General features: G+C 40.6%; 1 protein-coding gene across 3 annotated transcripts in view; it reads right to left on the bottom strand.

The window, feature by feature from the left end:
* SIN3A (SIN3 transcription regulator family member A) overlaps window positions 1-15,757 on the bottom strand; it is a 68,448-nt gene that overhangs the window by 23,777 nt on the left and 28,914 nt on the right. For all 3 annotated transcript variants that reach the window (XM_070497624.1, XM_044764326.2, XM_044764324.2), the window contains exons 6-15: window positions 14,518-14,769; window positions 13,797-13,949; window positions 13,498-13,656; window positions 11,631-11,720; window positions 9,118-9,236; window positions 8,319-8,529; window positions 7,896-8,012; window positions 4,363-4,601; window positions 2,832-3,015; window positions 1,028-1,601 (exon numbers count right to left, since the gene is read on the bottom strand). In XM_070497624.1, coding sequence (XP_070353725.1) covers window positions 1,028-1,601; window positions 2,832-3,015; window positions 4,363-4,601; window positions 7,896-8,012; window positions 8,319-8,529; window positions 9,118-9,236; window positions 11,631-11,720; window positions 13,498-13,656; window positions 13,797-13,949; window positions 14,518-14,769 — 2,098 coding nt within the window. The remainder of the gene's footprint in view (window positions 1-1,027; window positions 1,602-2,831; window positions 3,016-4,362; window positions 4,602-7,895; window positions 8,013-8,318; window positions 8,530-9,117; window positions 9,237-11,630; window positions 11,721-13,497; window positions 13,657-13,796; window positions 13,950-14,517; window positions 14,770-15,757) is intronic.

The raw sequence follows: 15,757 nt of genomic DNA, 5'->3' as shown, positions 1-15,757 counted from the left end.
AGGTTAAGTCAGTGGTCAAGCCAGGATTAGGCCATTTTCTCTCTCATTTCTATCAAGCAGATGGAATCACCACACTGAAGTCCAAAAGCTGTCTTTCTCAAGCTAGGATTAATCGAGATAAAGGCTTTTAGAATTAATTCCCAGTGTCATTAGCTCTTCAAGAGAGAAGGTTAGGGCCACACATGGGCTTCTTACATCTACAACAGTTTGAAAATAAAAAAAAAGGAAAATTCACTCCACAGATTGGCTATTTCCTCAAAAGCACAGAAGAAAGGCTTCACGAAAAGGCTTTTGGCTCACAGTTCAAGTACCTAATTTATGAACTCAACAGTTATCTAGAAGCAGCTGGCACAGAATTACTTAAAGCACGTGGTGGCTTCCTTAACCCTCACTGATCTTTCTTTTCCTGAGTTCTCTATCTTCATTCCTATTCTGCCTATTCTACTGTCTCACACCGTCTCTTGAGTTTCAATCTCCCTTCCATAAAGTATTTCTATTTATTAGGAATGAGCCATGGACCCTATTGGTTAAAGAAACGTCCTGCCCAAACATATCTGAGAAAATATGCACCTGTCTTAGGCATGAACAATTAGGAATTTCTAATTTATCATAGAGTGAAACCGACTGTGATGTTTTAGTCCCTCTCTGTCCTCTGAAACATTTGTGATACCCAGAGATCTGCCATTTAGGAAACTGACGGCAACTAACACCCCTTCCCTGGTGTCCACAGTACCAGCAATTGTGTCTCCATGATCCAAGCACTGCACAGGGTGCTGTGCATATTTTCTCCAATTCTCCCAATAACCCCACATGGTAACAAGGAGCACCTCCATTTTACAGGTAAACAAGCTCAAAGAGTTTAAGTAATGTCATACAACCAGTAAATTGCAGAGCTAGATCTGAACCCCGGTCAGGCTCTAAGGCCTGCCTATGTTCTATGTATAAAAGAAAGCAGTCCCAAGTCCAATTAGGCCCTGAGGTCCCCAACCCCTCACATCTTCTGTGAACCAACAGCCTGAGCACTCACTAGGTTCTTTGAGACGTAGCTGGATGGCAGGGCTGTCACTTTTGTCTCGCTTTATGCCCAGCACTTCCCGTTCCCACTCCCTCTCTCGATTTTCTTCTTCAATTTGCCGTTCAGCCTGGGAACAGATCCGCAGCAGCCTCAAGCAAAGAATCTGGTGTAGTCGCATAAAGATATACCAGTTGTTATTAACATAGAAGAGGTTGTATACTTCATCCATTCCTCTTAACTTTTGAGCTGCTGTGTTACTAAACAGTAGCTTGGACTTAGGGGGACTGCCCCCAACACCATTGTGCTTCTTAGTCGCCCCTGTGGCTTCATCTACATCCATCTCTTCTTCTTCCTCTTCCTCCACATCTGAGAGATCCCCTCTCTGAGCAAAGAGCAGATCTGGAATAAAATGATGCATGATTTGCTTGATTTTGTACTTGTCCTCTTTCTGAATGCCTGTCTGCCTCTTCACATGGTGGATAATCAGAGCAGCGGCATCTTCCAGGATCTGTTTGTCTTCATAGGCAAGCGAAAGGTGTGGGCCAATAGGTACACCAGCATTGTCTTCTGTAGCCTGCTCTTGCCTCTAACAGGAGAGAGACACATAATAACGTGACATATCTACAGCAACAACAAACCATCCTATGAGACTACACCAGCAGTACATTCCATTATTAACCATAATGGCTATTATTTTCCAATCCAAAACTTCTGGAAACAAAAAGGTAATGTGGGAGATATGGTTTGATCCTGAAATATTGGTACCTTCTGGACTCTGAAGATTTATAGGGGACAATGGGACAGAACCGGGATCATCTTTCAAAATTCTGGATTAGTATTTATGGAGTTTACGATATGAATTTACAATATTTTAAAATACTTCAGTGGGAGTGTGGAAAGTGACAGATGTAACAAAATCAGTAAAACACGGATGATTATTTAAGTTTATGGAAGAGCTCATTTTACTATTTTCTCCCCTCTTGTGTATTTTTGACGTTTTCATAATAAAAAGTTTTTTAAAATTCAAGATCACACCACTTTGAGGAGTTCTCAATCACTGTATTTATGTTTCTAGCCTATCTAAGACTGTAAGCTCAAAGAAAGCAGGATTAATTTCTTATTCATCTCTATATCCTAGGTCCAGTACTATATACAATCCTGGTTAAGTATGCTAAATAAACAAGGATTAGGAAAAGTTTGGGGATCAATGATAAGTGTCTAAGTTGTGGGAAGTTAAGATGAGCTATATGGGGGCCGGCCCTGTGGCTGAGTGGTTAAGTTTGCATGTTTCAGCTTTGGCAGTCAAGGGTTTCACCAGTTCGGATCCTGGGCATGGACCTGGCACCATTCATCAAGCCATGCTGAGGCAGCGTCCCATACAGCTCAACTAGAAGGACCTACGACTAGCATATACAACTACGTACTGGGAGGTTTTGGCGAGAAGGAAAAAAAAAAAAGACTCGCAACAGATGTTAGCTCAGGTGCCAATAAAAAAAAAAAAAAGATGAGCTGTATGAATGAAACAAGGTACCACCTGAGAGAAATAAATGAGGAGAAAAGTGGAAGAGAGAGGTGGTGGGTGTAAACTTAAACCAGGATGGTAAATTGGGAAACCGGTAAAACACCTTAGTGTAAAGGGGAGGCTTAGATTTACAATGAAGAATAGGGGAATACAAGTCTATGATGGTTAGAAAGCAAGAAGCAACAAGTCTTGGAGGGTCTCACTTTCATATAACAAAGGTAATTTCCAGGAATCAAAGCTATGCTGAACATAAAGACTAGAATCCTCTCACAGATGTAGAAACCTCCAGCTCACCTCATCATAGATACTCTCAATCTCATTGAGTAAGCTCTTAGACCTCAGGACCTTGGTGTCATTCTGTTTAAAGTTGATGCCCTGGTGGTCCAGAGACTTCAAGTAGTATTTCTCATTTTGTTCTCTCCACACCTTGTTAAAGCCTCTCTGAGCTTCTCGCCATTCTTCCTCTTTCATCTTCAACCTAGTGGGATGTGATGGGGAGGTGGAAACAAGACGGGAATTCAGATGTAGGAATTATAATGTAGGGAGTCAAATTCCTTGGCTAGGAATCCTGGCTCTGCCACACTAGCCATTTACTGTTTCCTTATCAGTAAAACAGGGATAACACCACCCACTCTCACAAAGGTTTAGAAATGAGAAATACGTCAGGCTTACTTTATTTCAAAAGCCAAAACATACAATAGGTTTGTCAAAATTACTGGCAACTTGGGATAAATGTTATTCAAACCAGTCTTGAACTCTGTTACATGAGGAAATTACTCTCAGGACTTACTCTGGGGAAGTAATTTGTCCCAAACCCAGAAATCTTACCTAGAACAGTTATTTCTCAAACAGCATTCCACAGAATACCCTTAAAAAAGGGGTTCTTTTCCTTGGCCAACTAAAACAAAGTTAAACACCTTTCTTTGCTGCAAGACTTCTAAGAACATTTACTAAGCTAACATAAATGCAAAAGTCCAAGAGCAGAGAACTCGCACAGTATGATTCCTCTGGACAGTTTGGGGAGTTCTGATGAGAATAACTGATCCTAAGTCTCCAAAAGAGGAGAGGAGAGTAAAACCAAAACCAGCACTCAAACTGGAAAATATCCTACATCTTAAAGCCAAAAGTTAAATGCTACTGGCAAGAAGGAACATAAGCTGTGCCAGCTCTTGAGGTCAAGACTAGGGAGGAAAAATAACATCTGGGCATTATGAACTGTGCAGCAGAAAAGAATTCCTTTTCACCAGGTGATAGTGAGAGGAGCCAGCCCTTAGTTGGGATGCAGTGTGGTCCAGAGTGCCATGGACTTGGAGGAGCCTGGGGCCCAGCCCTGGCTCTGGCCTCCTCCTCCTTAACACTTGGCCTTAGGTGAGTACAACAGCCCCTCTACACCTCAGGCTGCAGGCTTAGGAGAAAGAAGACATTCTTGTTACAAATGGCATGCTGTCTTTTTAAATAATACATATCAATTTTACAAAGACAAAGAGTGATTTTTCTTATTAAAAAACAAAGATGTTAACAACACAATACTGAGGGGCAGGAACATGGGTAGTTTTCTTCTTTGTTCTTTTCTATATTTAAAATATCCCATCAAACACACTAAGCATTCCACTATGGACTTTCAAGGTTTGTCTCTACTGCTGGTGACCAAGAACGCCATGAAGAAGCTCCACTATCCCATGATATACCTGATTTCCAACAACCAGGGTCAGGGAGAAATGGAAGTCTCATGGGATAACCAGGTTGAAATGAGAACCTTATTTAATGGGCCACTGAATCTGTCATGAAGCACACTAAAAAATGAAGGGCACATTCGCTCAGGTACCTTTTAAGGACAATTGGGACCGCAATGGAGGGGTTCTTCCTCAGCCCATCAATGATATCAGCCGCTTTGTCAGCATATATCCTCTGGAGGGCTTTTCGATGAATGACTTCTGATGTGCCCCCAAGTGTGTTGTCCAGGCGAAATTTGGCTTGTTCCTCAGCAGACAAGCGGGAAAGCTTCTTCTGTATTGCTTCCAGAACCCGGATTGTTGCCAGATTGGTCTCTAAAACTACATCAAGCTAAAGAAAAAGACGAAGTGTGCTCAGGACCCAAACCAGAATAGAATAGTGGTCAAGAATATAAGGTCGGGGGCCGGCCCCATGACCAAGTGGTTAAGTTCGCGCGCTCCGCTTTGGCCACCCAGGGTTCGGATCCTGGGTGCAGACATGGCACCACTCATTAGGCCATGTTGAGGCGGCGTCCCACATCCCACAACTAGAAGGATCCACAACTAGAATAGACAACTATGTACTGGGGGGATTTGGGGAGGAAAAAAAAGAATATAAGGTGGGGAGTCAAACTACCTGGACTGGAATCCTAGCTCTGCCATACTGGCCATAGTAAGACTGCTTCCTTGTCAGTAAAACAGGGATAACTCCACCTACTCTAATAAATTGTTTTCTAGATTAAACAATACAATCCACATAAAGCGTTTAGCAGAATGCCCGGCACATAACAAACATCCAATAAATGATGGGTAAGTAGTAGGTATTACTTCTACCACCATCACCATGCTTTGCTTAGGACCACTAACCCCAGACCAGAGGGACCTAACAGGAGGGAACCTTACTGACACTTTCTCCTAAACTTTGCTGAATTGCTAAGATCTGTTATAAACAGAAACAATAATTTTTTAAAAAATCCCCCAAAGACTATTCAAGATGATAAACATGAGTAAGGTTTTTCAGAGTTAATTTGAAATATTTAAATATGTAATAGCTTTGTTCTACATCCAGTAGTAATAAGAGCAGTGGCTATCATTCCTTAAGGACTTGAATGTTTTATCTCTGGGTAACCATATAAATTCTTTCTGAACTCTGGCACCTATTTTCTGGCAAGGACCTAGGCTGACCTGGTTAAGGATATGACTTTAACTTTTTCCCTAGGCTTAACACAAGATTCTCTAAACGAGAAACAGAAAATGAAATAAATGAGCAGTCTCAAGGGCATACGACCAAATGTCTGTAGAAGTGTTCCTTAAGTTTTCTAGTTTGGGGACAGTGGTAGCCATTTTGTCAAATACTTCTTGTCCCCCCTTCTCCCCAGTTATGGACAAACAATGGATCAATATTCCAGGCTCCCAGTGATTGGACAGGGCCATGTAACTAGTTCTCGCAAATGAGTTATGAACAGGTAAGTTAAGTAATGTTTATTAGTTCTAGGCTAGAGCATTTAAGGGTGCAAAATCCTTCTGAGCTCTCTTTTCCCTCTAGTTTCTGGCAATGGGCCAGATGGTAGCAGTCTATTAGCCTGGGTCCCCAAGTAATTCTGATGAGAATCCCCTGCTAAACATCAATGCACATGTAGCATGATCAAGAAATAAACCTGCTTTTCAAGCCATCGAGATTTGGGGGTTGTGTGTATTGCAGGATTACTAATGTATCCTGATACATAAAAGAATACACCTTCAAACTAGCCCATCCCACTCAATCCTAAGCATATATACACACACCACCCCACACTTCTTTGTCACCCCTATAATCAGAAATGGGAGATAAGGGTGTTGCCTCTCTTTTGCAGGCAGACTAGTTGAGAATGGAAACATCCTGTCAAAAAAAGATGCTCATCTCTGCTTTCTAATTCATCATCTAACCTTACTAAACCTAAGTAACAAAGAAGCACTTTCTTTAGCCTGACAAAACTTTCCAATGAAGTTAACATCTGTCATAATTTAGTTTTCTGCAAATGGTTGAAACTCCTCATCAACACTGGGGCAGAGATGGCCAATCACCTGCCAGTGGCCAAGCAACATGTGGCTCTTCATTCAAAACATGCCAGAGACAGCTGAAACAAGTGTGAACAGGGATAAGTGGCAGAGAGCTAAATTAGTATGAATTAAAAAAAGAGCCAAGATATCTCCCACCCATATGAATAAGCAGAGCCAGTCAGTTTTATATAATAAACACATTAAATAGGATACATGTAATTTTACCTCTTTGGACACATCTAACATTCCCTTTTTGTTGATGTTCTTTTTTTTTTTTTTTTTGAGGAAGATTAGCCCTGAACTAACTGCTGCCAATCCTCCTCTTTTTGCTGAGCAAGACTGGCCCTGAGCTAACATCCATGCCCATCTTCCTTTACTTTACACTTGGGACACCTGCCACAGCATGGTTTGCCAAGCGGTGCCATGTCCGCACCCAGGATCCAAACCGACGAACCCTGGGCCACCGAGAAGTGGAACTTAACTGCTGCGCCACCGGGCCGGCCCCTTTGTTGATGTTCTCAGTGAACTAGACAATTAAACACATTAGGGATTCTGAGCCCACTTTCAGTACGCCCACTCCTGATATGGGGGCTCTCTGACAGCTCATTTATTCACTCCAGCTCTTCCTTTCCCTACTTGTTGTTGTTATGTGCCATCAAGTTGGCTCCAACCCCTGGCCACCTTATGAATGAGTGATATCCACAATGTCCTGTCCTCCTCTCCTCAGCTCCTGTAGACTCATGCCTGGGGCTTCCTTTATGGAGTCAATCTATCTCATGTTTGGTCTTCCTTCCCTACTACTTTACTTCAACTTTTACTATTTTTACTTTTTTTTTTCTTTTTCACTCTACTACTTCCCTTCTCTACTACTTTAAAATAAAGTCCCTGGGGCTGGCCCCGTGGTGGCATAGTGGTTAAGTTTGGTGCGCTCTGCTTCAGCAGCCCAGGTTTGTGGGTTCGGATCTCCAGCGTGGACCTACATCACTTGTCAGCCATGCTGTGGCGATGACCCATTTATAAAGTGGAGGAAGACTGGCACGGATGTTAGCTCAGGGCTAATCTTCCTCAGCAAAAATAAATAAAAAAATAAAAACAAAAAAAATTAAGTCTCTAAGTCAACTTCCTTTTAAAAGGAGCCAAATCAATATCAGAAACATGAGAGAACTCCAGTTCTCAAAGGACAGCTGGTTTGCTAACCATGTCAAGATACCTGCTAAGAATAGCAATATACACTTGGAAACAAATAATTTAAAACAGCTTCAAGAAAACCAGTAGGCCCTAAGATACTGATTTTATATACCATGTAAAACACAATAACCTTTAAAATGCCGTTAAAAATTCAAACTATTATTATTCAGCCATCAATGGATAATTTCAGTTAAAACGGTTAAAGTGGCCTAGATAAGTCCTATTTGTCATAAAAATATTACTTATATATGTGACAAACTAGTCAGGCATGGTAAGTATGACAAGCATTTAGTACAGAAGAATGTAAGCCTCTGGCTCTTCAGTCTTAAAAATCAACCCTCACAGATAGGTATTTAAGATATCTTATCATTTAGCATCTCCCATTTCCCTAAACTTCAAATGATAAAGGAGCTTGTACCTCAAAGCGTTCATCTTCACAACGATAGATATGTTCTTCATACTGAGTTTTCTTAGAACTAACAAAGGTGGAGTCCTCAGACCAAGAAGGGAAGGAAACCCAGGTATCATTTAAAACCTTTGGGTAAAAGAAGAGAAAGTGAAACAAAAGTATAACAAAACTTGCTGGTGATTAAGCATTCTCAAAAAGACAGATAAAACTCTAGGGAGGGAAGAAACAGTTAACATTACAAGTTTCACTTTAAGCAAGTTTACAAAAGATATTAGTAAGGAAAAGGTTCTGAATATAAATGTAAAACATTTTCTTTTAAAAAAAGAGAAGGGTTTTGATTTCCTCATTCACATAAATTCTTGATTCCTGGAACCATTCCCTTCTGGAGGAAGCTGAGGATTCAGGGCTGATCCTTTCTAGGGAAGGCCTTACCTCTTTACAGAGAGGAGTCCGTCCTGTACACTTGGGCTGCTGGTAACTCTTTGGTAGGGCTCGATAGCTGGAGCCCAACCGTTTACAAGAGGCATAATCTATCTCCATGGCAATGCCCTCTGTGGCTCGTTCCTTTGGAAAGGTTTCCAGATGTACAGATTCCTTATAGCCCAGAAAGTTTTTAAACCAATTAAACAGTTCGGGGAATTTCCTGAAGAACCAAACCAAAAACTGGTGAGCAATCAGAAACAGGATGCAGTTATCCTGAGGTCTGACTACACCACTATGGGGTGTTGGATCAGAACTCTGCTACAAGGGACAAATTCCAATGACAATTTTTATTTCCTCCTTAAGAAGCACTGCTTCTGAGTATTTGGCTTCCCTTTTTCTTGTAGAGTGCTCCAAGATCATATAAGGTGGTGATGGAAGAGTTGCACTGAAACTAGGCAATAACCAACCACTCTTCTCATAAAGAATATTGCTTCAATGTTCAGATCATTCTTAGGTTGTCAAAAACAGTCAAGATTCTAGAACCCTTGAAGAGACTGGTCTCTAAAAACATCCAACACTAGTCAGGGGATCAGGAGACCACTGGTCTTGGCCAATGCCCTCTGCCTATTTCATCATCTCTAGATAGCTGAACTAGAAGACTTCCCAGAGCACTTATTTGACACTGACATTTTATGAGTCAACTGACCCATCACAATCAAATTAATTTTGCCTATCATATACTCTCACAAACTAAGCTTTATTTCACCTCCATATCATACATCAGGGCTAAGCCCTACACTCCACTTACCCCAGGAAAGGAGAGACTAACTGCACAAGCTCAGCCCGAGAGATCACCTCCTGGTTAAAGATAACAAGACAGCGCAGGAAATTCTCATAGGCCTCTGCACTCCGCAGAGCCTTTCGGACCTTATGGAGACAACCAGAAGAGAAACAGTTAAGCCAGGAATCACAAGATCCTAAATCGCTTTTAAAAGATTGGAGAAACTTGAACTGTTATTTGACGATACTAAGGAATCAATGTTAGTTTTTTTTTAGATGTGATAATTATTATGTTTGAAAAAAGACATCATTTTAAAAGGAAACTTAGTAAAATATTTATGGATGAAATAATACAATTTCTGGGATTTGTCTCCAAATAATCTGGGGTGGGTGAGAGTACATATGAAACAAGCACACTGGCTGGGAGTTGGGAACTGCTGAAGCTGGATGATGGGGTACATGAGGAGTCATTTTACTATTCTCTTTAATTTCACATATTTTTAAAATTTTCCATAATAAAAATTTTTTAAAAATGAGATCCTAGAGTAAATAAGACATCTATTTTTTTTTTTTAAGATTTTATTTTTTTCCTTTTTCGCCCCAAAACCCCCCTGTACGTAGTTGTATATTCTTCGTTGTGGGTCCTTCTAGTTGTGGCACGTGGGACACTGCCTCAGCGTGGTTTGATGAGCAGTGCCATGTCTGTGCCCAGGATTCGAACCAACGAAACACTGGGCCACCTGCAGCGGAGCGCGCGAACTTAACCACTCGGCCACGGGGCCAGCCCCTGACATTTACTTTCTCACATGCTTGATTCTCTGGACCGTATCAGAGTTACCCAAGCTTTTGATGCCTCTCCTAACAGAGGTTTACAGCAAGAATCTCTGTCAATACTGTTTTCAAACTTTGTTAATCTTGAATAATGATCTTTTTAAGTAAGATATTTTGTCCTCTAACCTGATCCTTGTCCTTCCACCATTCATAATATTGACCATTTTAACATCCAAAAACCTAAAAATGTTCAATGGCAAAGTTAAACTAGCCTGGCTAGATGAGCAATCTGGAGTTTCCATTTCCAAAGTAAACATTTAGCATTGTGGGCCTTTAGTGAGGATTGTAGACCCTCACCAGACCAAGTGGCTTATCAACAACCTTCTCCAGGCTCCTATATGCTTTTCCTAACTATCAATCAACAGATACTATATGGAATATGTACTTTCAAAGCCAAAGATGAAAAAGCACTGTGCTTTTTGTACTATACACCATATTTATTTACTTTTAATTTTTATTAGCTTTTAAACATAAACAAAAGTAGACAGAATAGTCTAATGAATCCCATGTACTCACCCAGCCTCAATGATTAATACAGTAAATTTTGCTTCATCTATACCCATTTCCCCTACGACTGAATTTTAAGGTAAATTCCAGACATTTCATCTATATATACCAGTATATATCTCTAAGAAACAAGTACTTCAAAAATTAAAAAAAAAAAAATCACTCTGAAAAAAATTAACTTATTCAGTCCCTCCTCCCTGACCCTTTCCTTGTCATCTGTTGGTTGTGACTCGGACTTTGACATCTGCCTTAGAAGCATCAAGTGCCCAGGCAACCCTCAAAAACGGTTCAAGTCAGAGCGAGAGACCCTTAACTGTTCCACAGGACAACTCACACAGGCACAACAAGCTAGAGAGAGATCAGGAGGCACCAATCATGGAGATGTTACTGCCTGTTTACAAAAACCCACAGGCGCAAGACAAGGTAAATCACCACCAGATCAACCCAGGTTGGTTCCTGCCAGTGAGAAGTCACACACTTCCCAGCTATCCTGATGAAAGTAGCCTGCTCATCATCGGTTTGACTCCAAAGAGGAGAGTCAAACTATCACACCACACAATTCTGTTTAAACCAATAATCTCAACTCTGGCTGCTCATTAGAATCACCTGGGGTGCTTTGAGAGCATACAATTAAATCAGAATTCCCATGAACCCTATATGCCATACCACAAATAGTTTATCTTTCAAGACTAATACCATGCTTTTTTAAAAAGCTGTCTTCCACCATGGAAAATGCTATATTTTGCTGCAAACTACTTCACAAAACCAAAGCAGACAATGCTCCCACTTCTCTAGCTGTGCTAATAGTTCTAGTAGACTGAAAGGACCTACCACTTGGAAACTATGTTAAAAAGTAGAAAGTCCTGGGACCGGCCCCATGGCCGAGTGGTTAAGTTCGCGCGCTCCGCTGCAGGCGGCTCAGTGTTTCGTTGGTTCGAATCCTGGGTGCAGACATAACTCTGCTCATCAAACCACGCTGAGGCAGCGTCCCACATGCCACAACTAGAAGAACCCACAACGAAGAATATACAACTATGTACCGGGGGGCTTTGGGGAGAAAAAGGAAAAAAAATTAAATCTTAAAAAAAAAAAGTAGAAAGTCCTAATCAGCTTGAAGCCTCTAAAACATAATCTTCTTGGGGACAGGGTGATTTTCTCTTGGCATTAATAGCCAATATTAAATCTAATTCATCCATTACTCACCTTATCAAAAAATAATGATTCAGTTCCTACACCATGCTTGCTGGCATCTGCCATAGAAGAATCCTTTAGGCTGAGCAGTTTGGGTTTCTTCTGCAAAACCGGAAAAATACAGACACGTAAGATTCAAACAGTAGATTTCTCTCAGTTTTATTTTCATCTGTGGTCAAAGGTTCCATCACTGACTGCCGCTGATTAATAAATTGCAACAAATGAGAAAATTTAAGTCACTAACCCACTTTACAGCCTAAAAGATTTCTACTGGTCTTTTCTATTTCAGTTTGCCTGTTGATTTTTTCCCCGACATTCATAGATCATTTGACTCCCCAAATATTCTCTCTACAATGGTCACAGCATTACTGTGCTATTAGAATTAATATTCTTACTTTTTCCATAGGCCAAAAGTAACTAGCAGAAATCTAATGTCATTGCCTTGTCTTGCTAGCCGTGGAGGCAGAAGAGTGTGTTTGTAAATAGAGAGAGTACATGGCCTGGAGTGGACAGACATCAATCTTTAACCTTTAATTACAGTTCAATTAAAAAAATCATGAAAAAAGCATAGTTTATCTTCCTGACAAGAAATAACTGTCTTCTCAGCAATATCCACTCAGACCAATTTAAGACTGCTCTTTCAAAGGGAATGAATAGGCCATGACACAACTGTCAGGCAAGAATTTACTTTTAAAAAGTCACCTTTCAACTATCTGAGAAGAAAAGCAGACTTTGAGAGAAGCAGCATATCTACCTTTGCCACCTCAGAGTACTCTCTCTTAGGAGCCATACCCTCTGCTTACACCGCCTAAGAAGAAAGCAGGGAGGGAAGTCTAATGACCCAATAGTGTGTTCACCTGTGGGTAATTAAGTGTGGGAGGAGACCAATTCAAGAGTAGAGCCTATCTGCTAACCTGATTCTTGCTACCCATTTAACTAACACTCTTTACTGAAGAGAAGAAATATAAACTATTACTATGTTCAACTTGCTTTCAAAAGGAGAGACCATTAAAAATACTAAAAAATAGTCCTTCAAAAGTGTCAGCAACACTTAACATGTCAGTCAGTCTTTGCAGTTATTTGCTTGTTCACCCCGCCACCTCTTACTATTAGAAATCCCACTAGCTTCTGTTATTATTTAATTAAAATCCTGCAGACATGCCTATCTTTTCCTTGTTATATACTGCTTTAGAATTCACTGAAGCAACATTCAATACATACACCTAGCCCTCTCCCTGGACTACACAAAGAAAAAGGAAACAGGCTTAACTTTCTGCAGGCAGACCATCAGTGCTTACTATAACAAGAAGCATCATGTGACAGGTCACTAACAAGAGTTAAGACCTCCCTCTGCTATAGCCCAAAGGACCTGCCTTGGAAATTAGGATGATACAGAGAAGATCTGGCAACCTAACAAAGAACCTTGGGCAGGATAAGCCTCTAAACCAAAGAGATCTCACAAAGCATATGCAACTTACTCACTTTAGGACCTCAGAGACCACTAACTTATTTCTGAAACAACTACCAAGCTTAAAAATCTTCTTTCTTAGCACAAGGCAGGTTTAAGGAATCAAATCAGAAGAAGAGAAAAATTAATGTCTTAGAAACTCTTGGCAGCAAACAAAAAAAGAGATGTCAGCTAACGGAAAGAAGAGAGAAAATACAGAGAAAACCAAGAACTCAAAAAAGCACAGTAATCTGAGCAATTAGTGGTATTCTAACCTTCTTTTGCACTGAGATTCTGTGACATACACCAACTCACTCTGAATTCAGACTCCAACAGTCAACATGCTTAGGAGAACACATGACCAACCCCAGTGTATCTATCCCCTAGAATTGCTCCTGGAAGTCAAAATGAGCAGCTACGGCCCATTCTCACCTTCACTGGAGGGGTGGCTCCTGTTCCAGAGTGCCTGCGGATCTGGCAGCCATTCTGGCTTGGCCTCTGTGGCTTATTGTTCAGTTGGGGCTTCTTCACAGTGCCTCCATGGTCATTTCTGACAGAATCAACCTTCTCAGCAGTTGTTTTGCTTAAAAGCTGATTAAGACACATGAAAGAAATTACTGTTCTTATCAAAACAAATAAATATACATTTAGAAAAAGTCCCCTTCTGATTCCAGCTTCCTGACTTATCTAAGATAATTCTAAATAGTGTAGTTCTTGTTAATAAAACTTACCACAGAGCTGTTGGCATCTGGTAGGAACTGTCCAAACTCTGACAACAGATCTTCCTGATTTTTAAAAAGACGAGCCACCTGGGCATAGACCTCCTGCTCAGTCAATGCTGGAGTGTAGTTTCCTCCAGCTTCCTTGGCATTTCGCTGCTCTTTCTAATAGGAAATTGCAAACGGGAAGAGATCATATTAGAGGGCCACTATTTTTGAATGACTCATTTTTGCAGATGCTCTAGGACATCTGATAGGAATTCTGTATGTTATCTACTTGGGCTGCACTTAAAGTCTATGTTCTTAGCACCTATTTTGACTGGAAGCTTTCAAGCTGAGAAAGGAGTGGAAGTTGTGGCCGACAATTAATGCTTTTTAAAACTAGGACAGTGTATGTGAATGCTCAGGGGACCACTACCAACTCTTAAAACACACAACATTAGAGAAATTTCTCCTCCTTCTACTGTGGATTAACTATACTACACAAATCATCCTCTAAACTTCCAGGATAAACAAGCATTCAATTCACAAGGCGGTAACTTTAAAAATCCTAACTGGCTGCTACAAGGCAATTAAAGTCAGGCAAATCAAACTGGTTTTATGAACACACAGTTTCCAACTGGTTAATTTCCAGTAAGAGTTAGTGGACACAGTAATGGGTATTCAAGTTCTTAGACTAGATGCCCTCAGAAGGTAACCTGGTTAAGACAGGTTGAAAGGGCAACTCTCTTACCTGATATGTGTGCAAAATCTCTAGGAACGCTTTGTAGATATCTGGTTGGCCCTGGAACCTGTTCTTGATCTTATTAACATAGTTGATGGCATGATTAAACTCCACAGGTTGATTGTTCTGCAAGGATGGGGCCGTTCCCAAGGAGATTGTCACTGGTGTGTGAGGCTGGACAGGTGGAGAACGTGGGGATGCATATGGTGGGAGCGGGGGAGTCTGCTGACTGGCTGGATTATGTGCTTGTAGTTGGGAAGGCTAAAAAGAAAAAAGTCTTTACTCTCCTCAGAAACACAGATAGTTTGACACAAGAAAGAAAGTTCAAACTAAAAAGAAACAAGGTGTCTGATCAACTTATATCCTTTATTCACTCTGGCCACGCCACTTTAGCCCCACTCAAATCACGCTGGGCAGGGGTGAGAAGTATAGAGGTTTCACACATTCTAATACAAATATTTCAGTCTCGAATTTTCTAAATACAACCTTAAAAGTGGCTACATTTTCAATAACAAGGAAGAATTTTTCATTTGCAATTTTTAAGCTCACTAGCTCAACAGGTGGAAATAAAATAGAAAAAACTCATTCTACATAGATCTTTAAGGTCAAAAAAGACAATTATTGCAGTAGCTCCACATAAAAAGGCTTCTAAACCAGCTCTGTCCAATAGAGCTAACGGAAATGTTCTTTATTTGTACTGTCCTATACGATTGCCACCAGCCACATGAGGCTACTGAGCACCTTAAATGTAGCTATTGCAACTGAAAAACTGAATTTAACTAATTTAAATTTAAATATGTGGCTAGTGGCTATGTATTAGACCATGCAGTTCTACACCAAGAATACCCCATCATCATCATCAAGGGGATCTGCTTAGCTTGATATGACTTAATCAGGTAAATGAAGTAACTTTTGTAAAATGATGACCCTGTGGGCAGTAGCATAATCTGATCATAAGATGACCACTGCTGCTTGTGCTGTCAAAGCACTGCTACACAAAGTTGTCATCTGTTGGGATGTTCATGGCTTCAATAAGCAGAAGTTCGGGGAAAAAGAATCCTTGTAGGTTGCTGGTCTGTTGATTTAAACACATATCTAAATATGTAGTATGCAAATATGAACCATTTTATAGGGGTGTGACTACTGCACCTTCTCCAATGAAATCACTGTAACTTGTGTATCTAAGTCTTATATAAAGAGAAAACATCAAAGGAAAAGTCTTTATAGGGGATACATTTCACATGATGTA

This window comes from Equus asinus, chromosome 2, assembly GCF_041296235.1.
Source record: "Equus asinus isolate D_3611 breed Donkey chromosome 2, EquAss-T2T_v2, whole genome shotgun sequence".
Taxonomy (NCBI): domain Eukaryota; kingdom Metazoa; phylum Chordata; class Mammalia; order Perissodactyla; family Equidae; genus Equus; species Equus asinus.
The sequence above is the reverse complement of the archived record's forward strand: the minus strand, read 5'-3'. Positions and strand labels throughout refer to the sequence as shown.